We start from the raw sequence: 24,461 nt of genomic DNA, 5'->3' as shown, positions 1-24,461 counted from the left end.
TGATGTCATGGTCGTCGGAGGAGCGCCTGAGCCCTGTAGGAGCACAACTGTCGGAGCTGTCGGGTCCTTGCTGACGTCTCCTTGCTTCCGTAAGGGGCTGAGAACCACCACCGTCATGGAGCACGCGGGGTGCCATCATTACATGTTTTACCGGGGCAAGCCAGATGGGACGCCGGTCTTGTTCCCTGTAGCCTGAGCTAGCTAGGGGTAGGATAATGATGCCCTCCTGTGACGTGGTCGGTCCGAGCCCGAGGTCGGGCGAGGCGGTGACTCCTCCAAGGTCGAGGTTGAGCCCGAGCCTTGGGGTCGGGCGAGGCGGAGATCGTCGTCCGAGGTCGAGGTTGAGTCCAAGCCCTAGGGTTGGGCGAGGCGGAGACCATCGTCCGGCGTCGAGGTTGAGTCCGAGCCCTAAGGTCGGGCGAGGCGGAGACCGTCGTCCGGCGTCGAGGTTGTGTCTGAGCCCTGGGGTCGGGCGAGGCGGAGACCATCGTCCGTGGTCGAGGTTGAGTCCGAGCCCTGGGGTCGGGCGAGGCGGAGACCGTCGTCCGACGTCGAGGTTGAGTCCGAGCTCTGGGGTCGGGCGAGGCGGAGCTTTCTATGGCGCCCGAGGCTAGACTTGGCTGCTGTCAGCCTCACCCTGGCGGGTGGCACAGCAGTCGGAGCAGGGCAGTCGACGCTGTTTTCCTGTTAGGTCGGTCAGTGGAGCGGCAAAGTGACTGAGCTCACTTCAGCTCTATCGACTGAGGAGCACGCGTCAGGATAAGGTGTTAGTCGATCCTTGCATTAAATGCTCCTGCGATACGGTCGGTTGGCGTGGCGATCTGGCCAAGGTTGCTTCTCCACGAAGCCTGTCCGAGCTGGGCCTCGAGCGAGTCGAAGGTGCGTCCGTTGCCTGAGGGGACCCTCGGGCGAGACGTGAATCCTCCTGGGTCGGCTGCCTTTGCCCGAGGCTGGGCTCGGGCGAGGCGAGATCGTGTCCCTTGAGTGGACGGAGCCTTGACCTGAATCGCGCCCATCAGGCCTTTGCAGCTTTGTGCTGATGGGGGTTACCAACTGAGATTAGGAGTCTTGGGGGTACCCCTAATTATGGTCCCCGACACTTCGTCTCATATAAAAGCTCATGAATACTACAGAAGCACTTCACGCTTGGCTCCAGCCCCTGACTTCTTACAGCCCAGACAAAAATCCCCATCCTAATGCTTCAGGGGTGATCTGATGAAGGAAGATTTGGTATATCTTCAGCACTTCAACCACAAACTTGCTTAAAGGGAACCGAAGACCAGCTTTAAAAAAGCTTCGGTAGATAACAACTTCATTTTCCTAAGGAGCAGGGACGATGCTGTCTCTGCCAACTCTCACGATAGACATGTCACGAAAGTACCTTCCTCTCATGTTGTCAAGATGACTCTGTGTAATGGTCGATTTTCTGAAGACAGCATGGCTTGGTCGCCAGGGCCGATCTTCAGAATCTTCATACCCACTTTCCACATCATAACTATCACTGTCATCAGTATCTTCAGACAAACCTTCCAGTATCTCTTTAGTAATCTTCTCTATGTTTGTCTTTGACATAGACTCAATAAACCCGGTGATAAAAGGATTTGCAGCTTTCTTTTCTTCAAACAACATCGTCTCCTCAGTTAGCTTTGTCTCCGCAATCATTTTTTTTCCTCAGTCATCTTCTCCCCAGACATGGTGAAAACACGTCTTTAAACCGAAGCTCGAAAAGCTTGAAAATCAAGCGAGAGCTAGTGAGCAAGAGCTAAAAGTTTGAGACAACAACACAAATGGCAAAAATAGCATATCAAACGCTGCCGCTATGGTTCATATTTATACACACAAGTGCTTTGCAACTTGGGGGACCCCGTTTGTCATTGACTGTTGCTATTCTAGCAAAGGGAAGGTGTTTTTCCGGACCTTCGGCTTAAGGCCTTCGTTCATGTCGCAGTTCGTTGTTACAACAAATTAATACTGCGAGGGGCTACTGTTGGGGGCCTTTGTCTCCCAAAGGTCCTCAAAAACATGATTAACAACGTTTCCAAACTGTAATATATGTACAGGAACCTTCGGACTCGGAATGAAGTTGTACACAATATGAAGAGCATGGTTGGGACGAAGGTTAAACCAGCTACGAAGTTATGCGCAAGGAAGCTTCGACTCAGTAGCAGAAAAAAGAACCGACTTAAGGAGGAAAAGGCTATCTAGTCCTCAATAGGTTGTCCTTAAGTCAATAGTAAACATGAAGGGCATGAATGTAACTTCACACAGGCTGCGCCCTGTGCCTATAAATAGATGAACAGTACCCCTATACTGTTCACGCTGACTTGTATTCGCTCGTGCGTCACGTTTGTGCTTTTACCTTCTATCAAGCCGAAGGTATAAATGTAATTCAATATTGTTCATGTGCATTCATGATGATATAATAAAGTTATATCGATAATGTCATGTGAATACTCATGTTATATCTCATGTTTCCATATGCTTCTTCTTTCATTAATATATATTGCGATGATGAAGGTATGTCCTTCATGACCTTCGTCTGAAGATCATTATATCCCAAGGAAAATAATGCTTCGAAGGACGAAGGGATTTAACCATTAATATTTTGTGTTGCCTTGTTCTTAATTCATAGCATTTGAGAACAAGTCCCCAATACACCTTATTATACTCCTCTCAACATAAAGAGGCGAGGAGTATAGTAGTGGCTTGGGAGTTAAAGTGCCGGATTTGGGCAACCTCATCCGATTCGTAGCCCTCGTCCCCTATGGTAGGTACCTACGCTCTAAACTCAACAATGTCCCATATGCTTGCGTGGAGTGAGGTTAGGTGATGCCTCATTTTATCACTCCACATACAATAATCCTCACCATCAAAATATGGTGGTTTACCTAATGGAACGGAAAGTAAAGGAGCGTGTTTAGAAATGCGGGGATAGCGTAGGGGGATCTTACTAAACTTCTTGCGCTCATGGCGCTTAGAAGTGATAGACGCGACGTCGGAGCCGGATGTGGAGGGCGACGAAGAATCGGTCTCGTAGTAGACCACTTTCTTCATCTTCTTCTTCTTGTCGCCACTCCGATGTGACTTAACACGGGGAGGTGATTCCTCCCTTCCTTTGGCGCCGAACTCCCTTGATGGAACCTTCCCGTGGCTTGTAGCCTTCTCGCCGGTTTCCATCTCCCTCTTGGTGGATTCTCCCGACATCACTTCGAGTGGTTAGACTCTAAATGAAGTATCGGGCTCTGATACCAATTGAAAGTTGCCTAAAGGGGGGTGAATAGGCGGAATCTGAAAATTATAAACTTAAGCACACAATACAAGCCGGGGTTAGTGAGAGCACCTAGAGGGGGGTGAATAGGTGATCCTGTAAAATTCAACAACTAATAGCCACAAAACTTGGTTAGGTGTTAGAATGATAAAACCATGTGGCTATAGATAGAGCTCTTGCGAATCACAATAATCACACAGAAAAACAATCACAAGAGACACGCGAGTTATCTCGTGGTTCGGCCAAGTATAATACTTGCCTACTTCCACGTTGTGGCGTCCCAATGGATGAGGGTTGCACTCAACCCCTTTCAAGTGATCCAATGATCAACTTGAATACCACGGTGTTCTTCTTTCTTATACTTTCTCCCGTTTGCGAGGAATCTCCACAACTTGGAGCCTCTCGCCCTTACAATTGATGATCTCAAAGAAGCACAGAAGTAAGGGAGGGAAGAGCAACGCACACAAGACTCAACACGAGAGCACAATCACGCACACAAGTCACAACTTGAGATCTAAGTTCAACACACGGAGTTCTCAACTCAAGAGGAGCTCAAATTGCTAGCACAGAGAATCAAATGAGTGGGAGTGGAGTCTGGATGCTTAGGAATGATCAAAGAATGCTTGGATGACTCCTCCATGCGCCTAGGGGTCCCTTTTATAGCCCCATGGCAGCTAGGAGCCGTTGGAGAACAATCTTGGAAGGCTGATCTTGCCTTCTGTCGGGTGGCGCACCGGACAGTCCGGTGTGCCACCGGACAGTCCCTGTAGCTGTCCGGTGCGCGATCTCCTTCCTTTTCTGGCGCATCCGACCGTTCCAGATTTGTGGCATTTGGCGCACCAGACACTGTCCGATGCACACCGGACAGTCTGGTGCCCCCTGCCGACCGTTGGAGCGAGCCACGCGTCGCCCGCGGATTGCGCGGCCGACCGTTGCGCTGGCGACCGTTGGCTCACCGGACAGTCCGGTGCCTCACCGGATAGTCCGATGAATTTTAGCCGTACGCCGTTGAACGTTTCCCGAGAGCGACGACTTCGCCGCGGACGACTCACCGGACAGTCCGGTGATTTATAGCCGTACGCCGCCGTCGAATCCCGAGAGCGGCATGTTCACCGAGACTGGTCTGGCGCACCGGACACTGTCCGGTGCACCACCGGACAGTCCGGTGCACCCAGACCGAGCAGGAGTTGGCTTTACCCAGCCAACTCTTTTCCACTTGCTTTTTCCCTATTTCTAGCACTTAGGTAAATTCATTAGTACCCAAAACAAATGTACTAAGTCTAGAAACATACCTTCTTTGTTGATTTGCACTTCATTCATCATTTGGTATATAATAACCCACTTAATGTGTTGGACACTTAATCACCAAAATATACTAGAAATAGCCCAAGGGCACATTTCCCTTTCAGTTAGCGTTAGAATGAATATTAAGTCCGGGAGAGAGGGGAAAACAAATCAACCAAGAAATAATGCGGACGAACACGGTGGTTTGTTTTACCGAGGTTCGGTTCTAAAGAACCTAGTCCCCGTTGAGGTGGTCACAAAGACCGGGTCTCTTTCAACCCTTTCCCTTTCTCAAACGGTCACTTAGACCAAGTGAGCTTTCTTCCTTGATTTCTTGGGTCACTTAGACCCCGCAAGGACCACCACACGATTGGTGTCTCTTGCTTCGCTTACAAAGCTTTGAGAATAAGAATGAGAGAAAGAAGAAAGCCAACCAAGCAACAAGAGCACCAAAGAAACACAAGAACGATCCTCTCACAAGTCTTAAAGCACTAGAATTGAATTGGGGACTTTGATTAGATCGGTGGCTTTGATTTGTGTCTTGGAGTGTTCCACTTTGCTCTTGTATTGAATGAAGTGTGATGAATGCTTGGATGGTTGGAGTGGAGGTGGTTGGGGGTATTTATAGCCCTCAACCACCAAATAACCGTTGGGGTTGGGCTGCTGTCGATGGGCGCACCGGACAGTCCGATGCGCCGCCACGTCACCCAACCGTTAGGGTTCGGGCGCAGTCGACCGTTGGAGCTTTGTCTTCTAGTGGCACCAGACATGTACTGTTCACTGTCCGGTGCGCCTCTGGCGACTGCTCTGACTTCTGCGTGCACTGTTCTTCACTGTTCACGGAGTCAACGGCTTTTGCAGTCGACCGTTGCACGAAGGAGCCGTTGCTCCGCTGGTGCACCGGACAGTCCGGTGGTACACCGGACAGTCCGGTGAATTTTAGCGGAGCACGCCTAGAGAAACCCGAGGGTGGCGAGTTTGGAGTTGTACGGTCCTGGCACACCAGACAGTCCGGTGCGCCAGACCAAGGCACACTCGGTTCCTTTGCTCCTTTGATCTTGAACCCTAACTTTGTTCTTTTATTGGTTTGTGTTGAACCTTTATGCACCTATAGAATATATAATCTAGAGCAAACTAGTTAGTCCAATTATTTTTGTTGGACATTCAACCACCAAAATTATTTATAGGAAAAGGTTAAACCCTATTTCCCTTTCAAATAGCAACTAGGAAAACTAGTTAGTCCATATGGTTTGTGATGGACGTCAAACACCAAAAATCTATTATAGGAAATGTTGAGGCCATTTCCCTTTCAATCTCCCCCTTTTTGGTGATTGATGCCAACACAAACCAAAGCAAATACAAAGTGTAGAAATGTAACTAGTTTGCAATTTTGACAGATGTGCATAAGTTACTTGATTTGAACCAATTGAAAGAGTTTCTAGGTATACATGGTTGATTTCTTCTAGTTTAACATTTTGGACCACATTTGTACCACTTTACTTGTTTTTGCAAATCTTTTAGAAAAGTCTTTTCAAATTCTTTTGCAAAATAGCCAATGGTATAAGAATATGATTTAACAAAGCATTTTCAAGATTTTGAAAAATCCCCCCCTGTTTCAAGTGTTTTTCCTTTGGCTAAATAAAAGCTCCCCTGAAGAAGTTCTCCCCTTAGCTGTCAAGAGGGTTTTTGCAATTTATATAATTTCTCCCCCTTTTTGAAAAAGTTTTAGAAAACAGGGTTGGTGGTGCTGTCCTTTTGCTTTGGGCCTATTAATTTCTCCCCTTTGGCATTAAGCACCAAAAACGAAGAAACCATAGAGGCCTTTATTCTCTCCCCCTTTGTAAAAGGATAAGAATGAAAGTTAATGAGTAGGGCAAATGATAAATGATACTGACAGAGTCGTATTGAAAGCCTTGCCTTTGTCGAATACTCTATTTCCCTTTCAATCTAAGACTAAGGATAGAAATACACTTGAAAGCACATTAGTCTTAGCCTTGGCACAAGAAGAATAAGAAATATGCATTTGTACCAAATGAAAGAGATATGATCAAATATATATAAATGAGCTATGTGTGCAAGTTTTCAATCAAAGTTCCGAGAGTCTAAGATGTTTAGCTCATTCCTAAGCTTGCTAAAAGTCTTTTCATCCAGGGGCTTGGTGAAGATATCGGCTAATTGGTTGTGGGTGCTAACATAAGCAATTTCGATATCCCCCTTTTGTTGGTGATCTCTCAAAAAGTGATATCGGATGTCTATGTGCTTAGTGCGTCCGTGTTCAATGGGATTATCTGCCATGCGGATTGCACTCTCATTATCACATAGGAGAGGGACTTTGCTCAACTTGTAGCCATCGTCCCTAAGGGTTTGCCTCATCCAGAGTAATTGTGCACAATAATATCCTGCAGCAATATAATCGGCTTCGGTGGTGGATAAAGCTACTGAGTTTTGTTTCTTTGAAGCCCAAGACACCAAGGATCTTCCCAAAAACTGACAAGTCCCAGATGTGCTCTTCCTATCAATTTTACATCCGGCATAATCGGCATCGGAATACCCAATTAGATCAAAGGTAGATCCCTTGGGATACCATAGCCCAAACTTAGGAGTGTAAACTAAATATCTCATGATTCTTTTCATGGCCCTAAGGTGAACTTCCTTAGGATTTGCCTGGAACCTTGCACACATGCATACGAAAAGCATAATATCCGGTCATGAAGCACATAAATAGAGTAAAGATCCTATCATCGACCGATATACCTTTTGATCTACGGATTTACCTCTCGTGTCGAGGTCGAGATGCCATTTGTTCCCATGGGTGTCTTGATGGGTTTGGCATTCTTCATTCCAAACTTCTTAAGTATGTCTTGAATGTACTTAGTTTGGCAGATGAAGGTGCCCTCTTGGAGTTGCTTGATTTGAAATCCAAGGAAATACTTCAACTCCCCCATCATAGACATCTCGAGTTTCTGTATCATAATCCTACTAAACTCTTCACAAAATGACTTGTTAGTAGACCCGAATATGATATCATCAACATACATTTGGCATATAATCAAGTCTTTAGTAATAGTTTTAGTGAAGTGAGTAGGGTCAGCTTTACCAACTTTGAAGCCATTAGTGATAAGAAAGTCTCTCAGGCATTCATACCATGCTCTTGGGGCTTGCTTGAGCCCATAAAGCGCCTTTGAGAGCTTATAAACATGTGTAGGATACTCAGTATCTTCAAAGCCAGGAGGTTTCTCAACATACACCTCTTCCTTGATAGGGCCATTTAGGAAGGCACTATTCACGTCCATTTGATACAACTTAAAGCCATGGTAAGTAGCATAGGCAAGTAATATACAAATTGACTAAACCCTAGCTACGGGTGCATAGGTTTCATCATAATCCAAACCTTCGACTTATGAATATCCTTTGGCAACAAGTCGGGCTTTGTTCCTAGTAACCACACCATGCTCATCTTGTTTGTTATGGAATACCCACTTGGTACCTACAACATTTTGGTTAGGACGTGGAACTAAATGCCATACCTCATTCCTCATGAAGTTGTTGAGCTCCTCTTGCATTGCCACCACCCAGTCCGGATCTCTTAGTGCATCCTCTATCCTGTATGGCTCAATATAAGACACAAAAGAATAATGTTCACAAAAATGATCAACTCAAGATCTAGTGGTTACCCCCCTTGTGGATGTCACCAAGAATGGAGTTGACAGGGTGATCTCTTTGAATTTCTTGATGGACTCTTGGGTGTGGTGGTCTTTGATCCTGAATCTCTTGATCATCTTCCTTGTCTTGATCATCTTCATCTCCCCCTTGATCAATGTCCTCCTCTTGAGGTGGCTCATCATGTTGATCTTGATCCTCGTCCTCTTGAGCCATTTCCTCATCTTGAGTTGGTGGAGATGCTTGTATGGAAGATGATGGTTGATCTTGTGCTTGTGGAGGCTCTTCATATTCTTTTGGACACACATCACCAACGGACATGTTCCTTAGTGTGACGCATGGAGCCTCTTCATCATCTAATTCATCAATATCAACTTGCTCCACTTTGGAGCCATTAGTCTCATCAAACACAATGTCACAAGAAACTTTAACTAATCCAGTCGACTTAATGAAGACTCTATATGCCGTTGTGTTTGAGTCATAACCAAGTAAAAAGCCTTCTACTGCTTTAGGAGCAAATTTAGAATTTCTACCTCTTTTAATAAGAATAAAGCAATTGCTCCCAAAAACTCTAAAATAAGAAACATTGGGCTTTTTACTGGTGAGGAGTTCATACGATGTTTTCTTGAGGATTCGGTGAAGGTAGAGTCGGTTGATGGAGTAGCAAGCAGTGTTAATCGCCTCCGTCCAAAACTGATCTGGTGTCTTGTACTCATCAAGCATGGTCCTTGCCATATCCAAAAGATTTATATTCTTCCTCTCCACTACACCATTTTGTTGAGGTGTGTAGTGAGAAGAGAACTCATGCTTGATGCCCTCCTCCTCAAGAAATCCTTCAATCTGGGAGTTCTTGAACTCCGTTCCATTGCCGCTTATAATCTTATTGATTCTCAATTCGAACTCATTTGAGCCCGTCTCAAGAATCTCTTTAAGGTCTCTTGGGTTTGAGATTTTTCCTGCAAAAAGAATACCCAAGTGAAGCGAGAATAATCATCCACAATAACAAGACAATACTTACTCCAGTCGATGCTTATGTAAGTGATCGGTCCAAATAGATCCATGTGGAGTAGTTCAAGCGGCCTATCGGTCGTCATGACGTTCTTGTGTGAATGATGAGCTCCAACTTGTGTCCCTGCTTGATATGCGCTATAAATCCTGTCTTTCTCAAAATGAACATTTGATAGTCCTAAAATGTGCTCTCCCTTTAGTAGTTTGTGAAGATTCTTCATCCCAACATGAGCAAGCCAGCGATGCCAGAGCCATCCCATGTTAGTCTTAGCAATTAAGCAAGTGTCTAGTTCAACATTGTTATCATTGAAATCAACTAAATATAGTTGACCATCTAACACTCCCTTAAAAGCTATTGAATCATCACTTCTTCTAAAGACAGTAACACCAACATCAATAAAAAGACAGTTGTAACTCATTTTTGCATAATTGAGAAACAGAAAGCAAGTTGTAATTTAAAGAATCTATAAGAAAAATATTAGAAATGGAATGGTCAGGAGATATAGCAATTTTACCCAAACCTTTGACCAAACCTTGATTTTCATCCCCGAATGTAATTGCTCTTTGGGGATAACATCCTTTTCTCCCCTGTCATGTGGTTTGTGCACCCGCTATCGATTATCCAACTTGTCCCACCGGATGCATAAACCTACAAAACAAATTTAGGCCTTGTTCTTAGGTACCCAAACGGTCTTGGGTCCTTTCACATTAGAAACAAGCACCTTGGGTACCCAAACACAAGTCTTGGGACTCTTGTGTTTGCCCCCAACATATTTGGCAACTACCTTGCCTGATTTGTTAGTGAGCACAAAAGATGCATCAAAAGTCTTAAATGAAATGCTATGTTCATTTGATGCATTGCTAATTTTCTTTTTAGGCATTTTGATATGAGTTGAATGCCTAGAGCTAGATGCCTCATTACTATACATATAAGCTTGATGAGAAACAGTATGAGATTTTCTAGTATGAATTTCCTAATTTTGTGCTTAGGATAGTTCTCAGGATATAAAATGTAACCCTCTCTATCCTGAACCATGATCACCTTACCTTTAACAAAATTAGAGAGTCTGTTCTTGGGGGCATTAAGCTTGATGTTGCTTTGGCTTCCTTGTTGGAAACCAATGACACCATTAATGCTAGGGCGTCTCCCATTGTATAGCATGCTACGAGCAAATTTAAATTTTTCATTTTCTAACTCACGCTTGGCAATTTTAGCATTTAATTTAGCTATGTGATCATTTGGTTCTTTAATCATGGCAAGGTGATCATTCATAGCATCAATATTAATATCTCTACATCTAGTGTAAATTGTGACATGCTCAACAGAGATGTAGAAACATTGCAAGCATTTAATTCTTCAATCTTAGCAATTAAACTAGCATTTCCAGTTCTAAGACAAGAAATTGAATCATTGAAATCATTAAACTCTTTAGACAAATTTTCACATTTTTCTGCTTAAGAGTATAAGCATTTTTTAGTTTAACAAACTTCTTATTTTCCTTAACGAGCAAGTTGAAAGTCGCCTAGAGGGGGGTGAATAGGCGAAACCTGAAATTTATAATATTAAACACACACTAAGGTCGGGGTTAGCGTTAGAATTAAATTCAAGTCCAAAAGAATATCTCTCTTGCTAGGAGTTGCTCAAGGATTGAGGATGACTTATGGGAGCCAACTCAAATTCACACTAGCAAGGAAATGTTAGAGAGGGGAAAACAAATCAAACAAGAATCAAGGCGAGTGAACACGATGATTTGTTTTACCTAGGTTCGGTTCTAAAGAACCTAGTCCCCGTTGAGGAGGTCACAAAGACCGGGTCTATTTCAACCCTTTCCCTCTCTGAAACGGTCACTTAGATCGAGTGAGCCTTTTCCTTAATCTCTTGGGTCACTTAGACCCCGTAAGGACCACCACACACTTAGGTGTCTTTTGCTTCGATTACAAGTCACTTGAGAAATAGAAGGGAAAAGAAAAAGGCCAATCCAAGCGACAAGAGCAACAAAAGAACACAAGTGATCCTCTCACAAGCCCTAATGCACTAGAGTTGATTTTGGGGCTTTGAGTGGATTGATTGCTTTGATTGTGTCTTGGAGTGTTGGGTTTTGCTCTTGCAATGAATGGGAACTCAGAAATGCTTGGATTGATGTGAATGAGGTGGTTGGGGGTATTTATAGCCTCCCAACCACTTCTAGCTGTTGGCTGAATTCGGCTGGCGATGGGCACACCGGACAGTCTGGTGCGCCACCGGACAGACACTATGCACTGTCCGGTGCACGCCACGTCAGCGCAATCATTAGGGTTCAGAGCAGGTCGACCGTTGGAGCTTTTGTCGTCTTGTTGCACCGGACAGTCCGGTGCCCTCTGACTTTTGCGCTCTGACTTCTGGCTTGCACTGTTCATCCTGGCAGGTGAATGTTGTAGCGCAGGGAGGCGTTGCTCCGCTGGCTCACCGGACAGTCCGGTGAATTATAGCGGAGCACACCCTGGAATTCCCGAGAGTGGATGGTTTGGAGTTGTACGGTCGTGGTGCACCGGACAGTCCGATGCGCCATTTTTCAGCACACTCAAGTTCTTTTGCTCCAATTAAATTGTGTCCCTAACTTGATTTCTTTCTTGGTTTATGTTGAACCTTATGCACCTGAATTCTAGACAAACTAGTTAGTCCACATGTTTGTGTTGGTCATCAACCACCAAAATTAATTATAGGAAATGGTTAACCATATTTCCCTTTCATAAGTCTTCTTAGCATCCAAGAGATTGTCCTTCTCGTTAATGGTTTCTATCAATTCATTTATCTTTTTCTTTTGATCATTGGTAAGGTTTGCAAAAAGAGAAGTTAAATCATCATTACCATCACTAGAGCTACCTTCATCATCACTAGATTTACAAAGCACTTAGAAGAATTAGAGTGAGAAGAAGAAAGCAATCCAAGCAACAAGAGCAACAAAGGAAACACAAAACACCCTCTCTCACGTCACTAAACTATTTGATCACTTGACTTGATTTTTGTAACTTGGAGAGGATTGAATATTTTGATGTGTCTTTGGAGTGTATTCTTTGCTCTTGTATTGAATGAGAAGTGTAGGAGGCTTGGATGGTTTGAATGGAGGTGGTTAGGGGTATTTATAGCCTCCAACCACTTCCTAGTCGTTGGCTGACTTTGTTGTCGATGGGCACACCGAACAATCCGGTGGCGCACTGGACATGGCATTGTTCATTGTCCGGTGCGTGCCACGTCAGCTAACCGTTGGGGTTTGAAGCTGTTGACCGTTAAAGTCCTTTATCCTCTTGTGGCACCGGACAGTCCGGTGTATTCTGACTTTGCAGTTCTGAAATCTGATCTGTCCACTGTTCCTTCGTCAGCACAGTCGACCGTTGGGCGAAGTTGACCGTTGCTCTGTTGGCTCACCGGACAGTCCGGTGAATTTTAGTGGAGTGGCTCTGAGAAAACCCGAGAGTGGCCAGTTCGTGAGGGCTGCAGCCTAGGGCACTGGACAGTGTCCGGTGCGCCACTGGCTGTGCCCATTCTTGTTTGCTCCAAACTTTATAGAATTCCTTCAACTCTTTTTTATTTGTATGTTTATGTTGAACTTTATGCACCTAAGAAAAATAGCAACTAGGCAAACTAGTTAGTCCATATGGTTTGTGATGGACGTCAAACACCAAAATCAATTATAGGAAATGTTGAGGTCATTTCCCTTTCAAATATGTAAGTGAAGCTTATGCTCAAAGGAAGATGGAAATCGCAGTAAAGTAAATGGACAAGAGACACGGTGATTTTCTCGTGGTTCAGCCAAAGCCTACTCCACATTGTGGTGACCTCCTTCAGTCAAGGGTTGCACTTAAGGGTGGAAACGAGTCGAGATCGGCTCGGCTCGTTGTGGCTCGCTCATGTAACGAGCCGAGCTCGGCTCGGCTCGCCGATCTGGCGAGCTCGGAAAAGCGGCTCGGCTCGCTCCTAGCTCGCGAGTCGGCTCACCGAGCCAACGGACCTAGCCATAAACGTAAATATGCTCTCTAAATTATAATATAAAATCTTAAAAGTATTTTAAATAACATATTTTAAATTAGTAAAATAGATATATCACTAATATAATATAGAAAATAGATTATTTTTATAGTAATCTCAAATAACATAAATCAATTGTCTACTCGGTACTAATATTATATGCTAATTAAGATTTTATGCAATAAATTGTTGTTGGGTCGAGCCACGAGCTGCACCGAGCCGAGCCAATCTGGCTCGCTCTTTTCACGAGCCACAAAAACAGGCTCGGCTCGGGCTCGTTCTGAGCTAGAGCCGGTCCGAGCCGAGCTGCTGCGAGCCCGAGCCAGCTCGTCGAGCTTGAGCTTTTTTCCAGCCCTAGTTGCACTCAACCCCTATTAAGTGATCCAAAGATCAAACTTGAGTGCCACAATATTCTTCCTCATATCAAACCTGTTTGTGAGGAATCTCCATATGTTTGGAGTCCCTCACAATCTTACACAAATGATCATAGTCAAACTTAGAGTAAGGCAGGGAATGAAAACACGCACACAAGAGCACAATCTTAGCAACAACACGCACACAAGCGAAGAAGAGAGCGCAAGAAAAAACGCCAGAGTGACAGCTTACAAACGTGCTCAAATCTATCTCAAACACTAGAACAGCGTGATCGCGGAGTCTCGAAGTTGTAGTGTGTTCTTAGAATGCCTGGTAGAGGTGCCTAGGGGGCTCTTTTATAGCCCTAAGAGGACAAGGAGTCATTGCTCCTTCCTTTGGAAACTTCATATTGCCTTCTGTCCACGTGTGCACCGGACAGCTCGGTGCATACTAGACACTTTGGACTGCAACGGTCACTGCATCAGTTGATTGGTAGCCTTCCATTTCGAGTGGGCACCGGACTGTCCGGTGGTGCACCAGACATGTCCGGTGACCCTTCCCGACCAATTCCGAGCTGACGTGGCAGGCGACGATTGCGCTGCTGACCGTTGGCATGGGCGAAGAGTCGTTGGCCACCTAGCCCACTAGACATGTTCGTTGCACAACGGACTGTCCGGTGAATTTTAGCTAGCGCGCCTGAACAAAAACCCGAGAGTGGTCGGTTGCGACCAGCTGACCAGCCATCACCGTACATGTCTTGTGCACACCGGACTGGGCGATGAAGTCCAGTCTGACCCAACTTTGACTCTTTTGAGCCAAACTTCTTCACTTCTTTTTTACTCTATTTGTGATGATTCCTAGCACTTAGACAAACATGGTTAGCAACAAAAACAAAAGAGCTAGAATCATACCTTTATCACTTCATTTTCGAAATTGTTTGCAATATGCTCAATCTAAGTCCAAATGCCACTTTACTTGCACAAAGAAGTTAGTAGCCAAACAAAGGTGCAAGAAACATAGTATAGTCCAAGTGCAACTTATTCAAATACTTAAACCTCATATTTTTTTACCCAAGGTTGCACTTTTTTATCTTCTAATCCAACTCATTTGGACGTTGCATCTTCAATTTGCTTGATTTAAACATGTGCTAATGTTCATACCAAGATGGTTAGTTCAAGGCGGTGTGTTGGGAAGTTAATCACTAAAACACTTAGAAATGACTCAGAGGCACATTTCTCTGTCAATCTCCCCCTCTTTGGTGATTTATGCCAACACACCTAAAGCAACTCACAACTACTAGCTTAACCATAATATGAGCCAACTTTTGCAAATTGAAGTCAAATTAAAAACCAAATGAATAAGAATAGGATTTGACATATTTGGATCATTTTGCCACCACTCATTTTGAATTTTGTAATCAAACTCATTCTTCTCACTTCCAAGTCAAAACTCTTTAGTTTTGCAACTAAAACCATTTTTAGAGATTAGTTTTAATCAAATACCAAAAACTCCCCCTTTCCCATAAAAAAGATCTCTCCCCCATAAGAGAACATTTTTGCAATAAGAGGGCTCCTCTTTGTAATCAAGAGGGTTTTGATAAAAAAGACAAGTATAGAACTCAAAAACTTTTAAAAACTCTAAGTGGTGGTTGATCCAGTTGCTTTGCCCCTTAATTTCTCCCCCTTTGGCATTAAGCACGAAAACGAAGAAACTAGTTGCCTTTAACCTCATTGCATCACTAAAAAAAGTGAATTAAGAGCAAAAGGCAATCAAACACCAAGGGCAACTTGGAACAAAATACAATGATACCCTTATGCAGTGGAAGCCTTTTTTCTTTGTCCAAGTTCACATTTTCCTTTTCAATCCACCTTTGAGACTACATCAACATAGATCAAGCAAATGTATTAGTCTCAAGGGGTCAAGTTGTAGCATATCCTCCCCCTAAATATATGCATCAATGCACAAGGATTTGTGAGGTCCGGGGATTACATTCTACAACTTGAGAACCAAAATAGAAATGAAGCACAATTAAATTTAAAGAACATGATCAAAAGTGTAAAGACACATGTATGCTATAGATCAATTCAAGTTTCGCGAATCTAAGACATTAAGCTCACTATGTAGCTCACAAAACCTTCTTTCATCTAAAGGCTTGGTGAAAATATCGGCTAGTTGGCGATCGATGCTAACATGGCAAATATCGATATCTCCCCTTTGTTGGTGGTCTCTCAAAAAGTTATGTTGGATGTCTATGTGCTTAGTGTGGTTGTGTTCAACGAGATTATCCGTCAAACGAATTGCACTATCATTATAACATAGGAGTTGGACTTTGCTCAGATTGTAGCCAAAGTCCTAGAGGGTTTGCCTCATCCAAAGTAGTTGCGTGCAACACTGGCCTGCAGCAACATACTCGGCCTGAGTGGTGGATAGGGCAACATATTTTTGTTTCTTCGAGCTACAAGACACCAGGGACCTTCCTAGAAACTAACAAGTCTCTGATGTGCTATTCCTGTCAACCTTGCACCCGACATAATCGGAGTCCTAGTATCCAATCAAGTCAAAGGTAGACATCTTAGGATACTAGAGCCCGAAGTGAGGTGTATGAACTAAATATCGAAGAATTTGCTTCACGACCAGAAGGTGACATTCCTTGGAATCAAAATGAAATCTAGCACACATGCAAACAAAAAGCATAATATCTGGTCTACTTGCACATAAAAAAAGTAGGGATCCTATCATTGTCCAGTATACCTGTTGATCTACGGACTTACCTCCTCGTTGAGGTCCAAGTGTCTGTTTGTTCCCATCGGAGTCTTGATGGGCTTTGTGTCCTTCATCCTAAACTTCTTGAGCAAATCTTGTGTGTACTTCATTTAGGAGATGAAGATTCCATCCTTGAGTTGTTTTACTTGAAATCCTAGAAAGTATGTTAGCTCGCCCATCATAGACATCTCGAACTTTTGCATCATCACCCTAGTAAACTCCTTACAAGAATTTTGGTTAGTAGAACCAAATATTATGTCATCGACATATATTTGGCATATAAACAAATCACCATCACATGTCTTAGTGAAAAGAGTAGGATCAACTTTCTCGACCTTGAAAGCGTTAGAAATAAGAAAATCTCTAAGACATTCATACCATGCTCTTGGGGCTTGCTTAAGTTTACATAGCGCCTTAGAGTGCTTATACACATGGTCGGGATACCTATTGTCCTCGAAACCAGGGAGTTGCTCCACGTACACCTCCTCCTTGATTGACCCATTGAGGAAGGCACTCTTCACATCCATTTGATAAAGCTTAAAGGAATGGTGAGCAACATAGGCTAATAAAATACGAATAGACTCTAGCCTAGCTACAGGAGCAAAAGTTTCCTCAAAATCCAAACCTACGACTTGGGCATAACCTTTTGCCACAAGTCTACCCTTGTTCCTTGTCACCACCCCGTACTCATCTTGCTTGTTGCGGAACACCCACTTGGTTCCCACTATGTTTTGCTTTGGACGTGGCACCAAGCTCCAGGCTTTATTTCTCTTGAAGTTATTGAGATATTCCTGCAAGGCTTCTTCTACCTTGAAAGGCTCAATATAAGAAACAAAGGGGTAGTGCTCACAAAAAATAGCAATATGTGAATGAGTAGTTACTCCCTTGCTGATGTCACCTAGGATTTGGTCCACCGGATGATCCCTTTGTATGGTGGCGTGGATTGGTGTTGTAGGTGCTTATGGTACTTCTTCTTCCTGCTTGTATTCTTCACCTTGGAGGTTGCGCCATTGTTGAGGAAGAAGGTTGATCTTGTTCCTTTTGTTGTTCATGTGGTCACAACGTCACCTATCGCCATCGGAACCTCATTTTCATCTATATCATCAAGATCAACTTGCTCTTTTCGAGAGCCATTAGTTTCATCAAATACATCACAAGTGACTTCAACTAGTCTAGAGGATTTGTTGAAGGCCTTATATGCCTTTGTATTTGAATCATAACCAAGTAAAAACCCTTCAACGGCTTTGAGAGCAAATTTTGAATGTCTACCTTTCTTTACCAAAATGTAGCATTTGATCTCCTATACATGAAAGTAAAGAAACATTGGGTTTGTTACCGGTTAGGAGCTCGTATGTTGTCTTCTTGAGGAAGCGGTGAAGATAGAGGCAGTTTATGGCATGGCAAGCCATATTCACGACTTTCGACCAAAACCGCTCCAACGTCTTGTATTCTCCAAGCATAGTCCTTGCCATGTCAATGAGCATCATGTTCTTCCTCTCTACTATGTCATTTTGTTGTGGGGTGTAGGGAGCGGAGAACTCATGCTTGATGCCTTCCTCCTCAAGGTATTTTTCCACTTAAAGGTTCTTGAATTCTGATTCGTTGTCGCTCCTTATCTTATTCACTTTTAGCTCAAACTCATTTTGAGCCTGCCTTAAGAAGCGCTTGAGGGTTCCTTGGGTTTCAGATTTATCCTGCAAAAAGAATACCCAAGTGAAGCGAGAATAGTCATCAACAATAACGAGACCATACTTCCCCTGATGTTAAGATAAGCAACGGGTCCAAAGAGATCCATATGTATAAGCTCCAGTGGTCTTGGCATCGTCATTATATTTTAGCTCGGATGACTTGTTTCCTGCTTAACACACTGCATAAGGTCTGTCTTTCTCAAAACAGACGTCGGTTAGTCCTAACACATGTTCTCCATTTAGAAGCTTATGAAGGTTCTTCATCCCAACATGTGCTAGACGGCGGTGTCAAAGATAGCCCATGTTAGTCTTAGAAAGTAAACATGCATCTAGATCAGCATTTTCTTTAGTAAAATCAACCAAGTAAAGCTTGTTGTTAGATACACCTTTAAATGCTAATGAACCATCACTTATTCTAAAGACAGTTACAACATCATTTGTAAATAAACAATTATATCTCATATGACATAACTAACTGACAAGAAGCAAATTACAACCAAGCGATTTTACCAAAAAGACATTAGAAATTGAGTGCTCGGTAGGTAGTAATCGCTATTTTACCTATCCCCTTTAACTTGCCTTAGTTCCCATCTCCAAAGATGATCATGTCATGATGCGTCCTACCAGCGATCTGCGCACTCAGGCCTAATACAGATAGGTCATGAATGCATCGCAGGGCGAGGGGTGCGCGGGTCATAAATGTGATAGGTCGATGGGTTCGTAGGTCATGAGTGCTGTGTGGTCCGAGGGGTTCATAGGTCTTGAGTGGAAAGCGGACTGGAGCCTCTGTTGTGGCTCGGTGTCTAGAGTAGTTAATGCGGTCGGTTATTTACGACGAGTCAGTCAGGGGCCGAGCGCGGGATCCACTCGAGTGGTTTGCCTCCGACACGCCCATCCCCTATTAGGTTCCGCCATGCTCGACCCTAGGCTCGGTGTCGCGTGGTTTGACCGGGGCAGGTTCTTTCAGGGCAGACGTTATCCATATCTTCTAGGTAACCAACGAACCCCACTTGCCAGAGGCCTTTTCCCAATGCGCTCTCTCACCGGTGGCTCCTAGGGACCGGGGGTCGTATCCCTGACAAAAGTGATTTTTTTACCATTTTAGTCACTTTTTAGCTCTTCCTGCTTGGATATTTAGCTGCTAAGTGAGTAAAGCTTAGTCACTTTTGCTTTAGCTCCTGTGAACTAAATAGACCCTAAATGACTTGTCAACTAAGCAAACATGATGACATGACATGCAATTTAATGAAGAAAAATATAAGAAAGTTTTATGAGAGATGAGCATAGGGATGAAACTCTGGATACACTATCTCCTAAATAAATATTGATGTGATAACCTTAAAAATTGTGCATAAAACCATCCATTGAGAATGGCCTGACTCCATTATGAGATTGATTAATGCCATCTCACGAACGATAACGTCATCTGGTTTCCCCGTTGAGGAGTGGGCCGACCATGTCTGGTGTTTACCGTTAGTAGAAAGCACAATATTTCTCACGCTTCTCTAAGATTTTGTGGCATTGATATGTGGTGCCGAAGAAAAATATAATGTAGCCTTATCGCTTAATTTGTTGTTATCTTTAGGTTGTCTCTCGCGTCATTCTTATTTCAACTCCTATCTTACTCCCTATTTCAAACCCACTTCTTTTTTTTAAAATGTAATGTAGCCTTATCACTTAATTTGTTGTTATCTTTAGGCGGTCTCTCGCGTCATTCTTATTTCGACTCCTATCTTACTTCCTATTTCAAACCCACTTCTTTTTTCTCATTTATTATGAATGGTAACTGTCATGGTTTCGAAAACCGGGAGGACAATAGAATTGTGTTCAGTGGAGGATGCAAGCGCGGGCTAACTCTGAATGGTGAATCATGAGGATCTGAGCTAGGAGCTGTGACACAGGGGTTAGACTTGTTCAGGCGGGAGCCCTAATCCAGTGTAGTGCTGATCGTAATATTACTTGGAGCGTGTTACAACTAGTGTGCTTGTGTTGAGAAAGGAGGTTGTCTAGCCCTTTTATCGCTCGAGGGCTGCCTTTACAGTCGGGACTTGTATTTTACTCGGGGTCCTTGGCTTGTTGCCCCTAGGTTGCTCTAGCCCTCCTGGTGTTGTATGTGGGGGCGTGCGCTGACGCACTCACGATACTGTGTTCTATCCTTTCTGCTCTCCATACGGATCATGTAGCTTGCTCGATGTCAACGTTGCGGTACCTGGCGGGTTCCGCAAAGTGGACTTATGGTGAGGTCCAGGGTCGTGTTCACTACAACTTCATCTTGCGTCATACCCCTTGTGTTACCTTCCAGCACGTGTAGGCATACACCCGGTATGGGGTGTTATCCTGGCCTTTCCGGTGTACAAGTCATTGTAGACTTCGGCGCTGAGGTTCCCGCGACCGAAGTTGACCGGCCCCACGAGTTAGTGAGGGCATATCCGAGGCGCATGCGAGGGTGTATCATCGTGTTTATCAGGGTCCTTTTGGTGTTGTACGTACGGTCTGGATGTGGTTTGGTGATGACGCGTCTTGTTACGACCGACGTGGCCCAGCGGCGTCGGCCTATGTTCCTTCCTTGCAGGTCTGCTTGTCGGATCTTTGGTCGTTCTCCCCGCTCGCAGATTTGCTCGGCAAAGACTTGCTCGTCCCGCTTCGTAGATTTGTTTGGCGGGGACTTGGTCGTCCCTCTTCGTGGACTTGTTCGGTGGAGACTTGGTCGTTCGCTCCGCCTTGTAGACTTGCTCGGCGGGAACTTGCTCGTTTGCCGCACCTCGTAGACTTACTCGGCAAATAGGTCGGAGAGAGGTTATGGGCCTTTACTTTGGGTACCTCGTTCTTATGTACCCGACAGTAACATCATCTCATTTCCCTACCTCGGAGTGGGTCGACCATGTTTGAATCTTGTGCTCCGCAAAGCGTGTATATGACCGTGTAAAATACAGTTTTACATTGTAGCCTACACTGTTTATATAGTAGAGTTTGAAATAGAGAGTGATAGGAAGATTGCTAGAGATAGCCTTATGGCGAGTAAATGATGTATATGGCAGTACAAAATGAGAAATATCACCGATTTTATTTGCATGTAAACATGCATTTTCCTCCTCCTTAGTTCCCAGATGCTAAAGACACAATAATATATACTAGTAAAGACTCAGCACGACTTGCTGCGTTTGGTAGCCGTCAGCGTAAGATCGGACGGCTGAGAAATTAGATGGTGACGTGGACTCACGGGAGCGCATGTTTGCGTCCGGCTTTGTATATATTGTATATAAGTAATAACTTGGTACGAAGTCAATATCTTTCCTTGATTGCATATAAGTCTAGTATGTCAAAAATATTTTCAAAGTAGTTACGAATACAATGGTTATCTAGGATATGATATAGATGACAAATGACAATATTCTCATGGGATTGCTAAACCTAATTCGAGGCAAGACTATAAATGTCACAGTCATGTCGGTGACCCTCCTGTGACCGCATTGAGCAGTCTTGGCAGTGGTGGCATACCGAGATCAGAGAGGCCCTCAAGAAACTGCACCACCTCGGCCATGGTCGGTCGAGCAGACTCGTTTTCCTGAATGCACCAACACGCAGCCTTGCATACTCTTTCAACCTCCTTGAGGTTCACATCGCCCTGCAGCTTTTCATCCACCAGACTCTCAACGTGTCCACTGCGAAGCTTGCGTGCAACCTGCATAGGGAAAAAACTTGAGTAATCGCCATCCCCAAAGTACTCTGGACTCGAATTCTTCCTTCCCGATATGACTTCAAACAAAACCATCCCATAGCTGTACACATCGACTTTAGATGTAACGGCTGTCCCACTAATCCATTCAGGCGCGAGGTACCCAATAGTGCCTCTCATTGTGGTCACCGCATGGCTAAACTCTCTCCCCAAAACCTTTGCCATTCCAAAATCTGCGATCTTAGGCACAAAAGATGCGTCAAGGAGTATGTTCTCTGGCTTGATGTCACAGTGTATGATGCAGTCCCGACAGCTAGTGTGCAAGTAGGTCAGTCCTCTTGCAACTCCAATAGCTATCTGGTACCTGAGATTCCAATCCAAAACTGTACCGTTGGCCTTGAACAAATGTAGGTCGAGAGAGTGATTCGGCATGTATTCATACACAAGTAGCCTCTTATCATCCTCGCAACAGAATCCGATCAGTCTGACTAGATTGATGTGCTGGATGATCCCAACTGAATTCACTTCTGCTCTGAACTGCTTCTCTCCTTGGTGGGCACCGTCGAGCCTTTTCACTGCCAGCAGGGTAACCGGGTCACCTAGGTAGCACCCCTTGAATACCGAACCAAAACTGCCTCCCCCTAACCTTTCTGAGAAGTTCCTAGTTGCTCGCTGCAAATCGGCATACCGAAACGCGATGATTCCAATGCCGGCCTGAGCATCTTGGAGTGTGCGAGGAAACCACTTCGCTTTCCTCCTCCGAATCATCAGACCTGCTAGGAGGATCGAAGCGGCAGCGGTAGCACCGATGGCGACACCGACGGCAACACCAACGCTGATTCCTCTCTTCTGCATTGCCACCTCCTTTGCAGCAAGGCGGATGTAGAGCGTTTCCCCATCTCCACGAGAAGAAGCATCAGACTGTTGTTTCACGTTGTACAGTTTCCCACGCCAAACGGAGCAGTCTCCGTTCCAGTAGGAATATGCAGTGCAGGAGCAGTCACGCAAGCAGATCCCTGAGCACTCATCTCCACTCGTAGCAGCCTGCATTTTGTTTGCGTCTTGGGGCAGCCTGACGCCTTGCACGGCGAAGAACCTATCTGTGAGACCTGTGTCACTTGCGCAGTCTAACTGGGTGTTCCTCGCGCACCCATCTCTTCGGTCCCCCAGCTCCCAGTCCCTGGGTGATCTCACAGAGAAGCCCTTCATGCAGCTGCAGGTCGGGTCCGCGTCGTCGTCGCAGATCGTGAAAGGGCCACATGTCGCGTAGACGTCGCACTGAGCCACAGGCTGCCTGTAGTTGATGAGCCAGTCCTGCTTGCTGTCCAGCCAAAACCCCACCAGGCCTCGGCCAGAGACATCCAGCGCGCTGTGCACGATCGCCGCGTCGTCGTGCAGCGTGTAGGTGAAGTAGATCTCCTCGTCGGTGTTGACGAACCTGAAGTTGGGCATGACGGCGCCGATCATCTCCGGCGCCAAGCCGAAGTAGTTGCCGTTCCATTGGCCGCTGGACCAGTAGGCCACGGTGGAGTTCCACAGGAGATGGCCAACCCCGTTGCTCTCCGTCATCTCCAGAGAGTACAGGCCGGGGGCCTGGTCGAGCGCGTTCTTCCTGGAAACGAGGCGGCGGTTGAGGCCGGTGCGCTTGTTCCAGCCGATCTTGGCGCCGGCGAAGAGGGTGTCCGTCGGGTAGTCGAAGCTCTGCCAGAAGACGTCGGAGGCGTTGGAGGAGCTCCTGAGGACGAGGTTGCCGCTGCTGAGAAGCACGGCGACGGTGGTGGTGTTGTTGCTGGTGATGTTGGCGCGGGTGGACCAGACGACGGACCCGGTGGCCTGGTCCCGGATGACCAGGTTGCCGTCGCCGGAGATGGCGAGCTCCGGCGTGGCCGGGTCGACGACGGGGCTCTCGCCGTTGGCGCTCCAGAGCGGGGTCAGCTTGGGGACCTTGTTGAACCATATGCCGAGGTAGGTGTTAGGGGACTTGCTGTCCGTCTTGAAGAAGCCGAGCGCGAACTTGCTGTTGTTGGAGACGAGCCTGGCCGTGGCGGCGGTGCCGGCGAGCCCATTGCCGGGGGACAGCGTGTCGGTGGTGGCCGCGGAGCACGGGCACGGCGCCGCGCGCAGAGACAGGAGGAGGAGGAGGAGGACATGGAGGGGGGGACGCGGCATGGCGATCGATGAGACGAGCTGAGGAGTGGGGAGCGAGCAAGCAGGGGAACGAAGCGGAGTGCGATTGGTGGAGACGGACGGGTCCTCTGGTTCGGACATGGCACTAGGGTGACTGATACTATCATACTACGAGTGATTAGTCCAGCTCGCTGGTCAACGACTCAACGTGATGCGCTGCTAGCTGTGGGTGCACGTTGTAATCAGTAATGTGCAAACAAATGGCAGTGTCGTATGCTTCAACAACTTGTACAAACAAACAGTAATTATCAAGGATAAGCACTAATTGTCTTACGCTTGGAAGCCAAGAAAGCCTATTTGTTAATACTAGGAGACAATAGACAATCGTTTTCAATCTGTAGCGAGCCTCGGGTGTTGACCAGCAGCAGCTGACGACGCGCCATCCATGGCCACCTGCCGCAATCGGAGACCCATTTTCAGATGGATGCAGATCGGAGGGGCAGATATTGATTGCACGCCGCACGCGCAAATGATGAATACGAGGCTCGCTCAACTCAAGGCAAGGCGGGCGGCCGCGGGTCAATGTCGTCGGAGTCAACGCCCGTACCGTAGTCCCCGCTTCCCTCG

The 24,461-nt window shown here is 45.5% G+C and overlaps 1 protein-coding gene across 1 annotated transcript; it reads right to left on the bottom strand.

The window, feature by feature from the left end:
- Positions 1-21,310: 21,310 nt before the first annotated feature.
- Positions 21,311-24,041, bottom strand: LOC103633167 (G-type lectin S-receptor-like serine/threonine-protein kinase At2g19130). Its single transcript, XM_008654855.4, has one exon. It carries the CDS (start codon positions 23,973-23,975, stop codon positions 21,474-21,476), a length of 2,502 nt encoding a protein of 833 aa, XP_008653077.1. The 5' UTR covers positions 23,976-24,041; the 3' UTR covers positions 21,311-21,473.
- Between the last annotated feature and the right edge of the window lie 420 nt (positions 24,042-24,461).

The sequence above is a fragment of the Zea mays genome, chromosome 7, assembly GCF_902167145.1.
Source record: "Zea mays cultivar B73 chromosome 7, Zm-B73-REFERENCE-NAM-5.0, whole genome shotgun sequence".
NCBI lineage: Eukaryota > Viridiplantae > Streptophyta > Magnoliopsida > Poales > Poaceae > Zea > Zea mays.
This window is presented reverse-complemented; position numbering and strand designations above follow the sequence as displayed.

What these genes read in the sequence shown, in the direction of transcription:
- LOC103633167 (XM_008654855.4), bottom strand. Translation starts at nt 23,975, where the DNA reads ATGTCCGAACCAGAGGACCCGTCCGTCTCCACCAATCGCACTCCGCTT.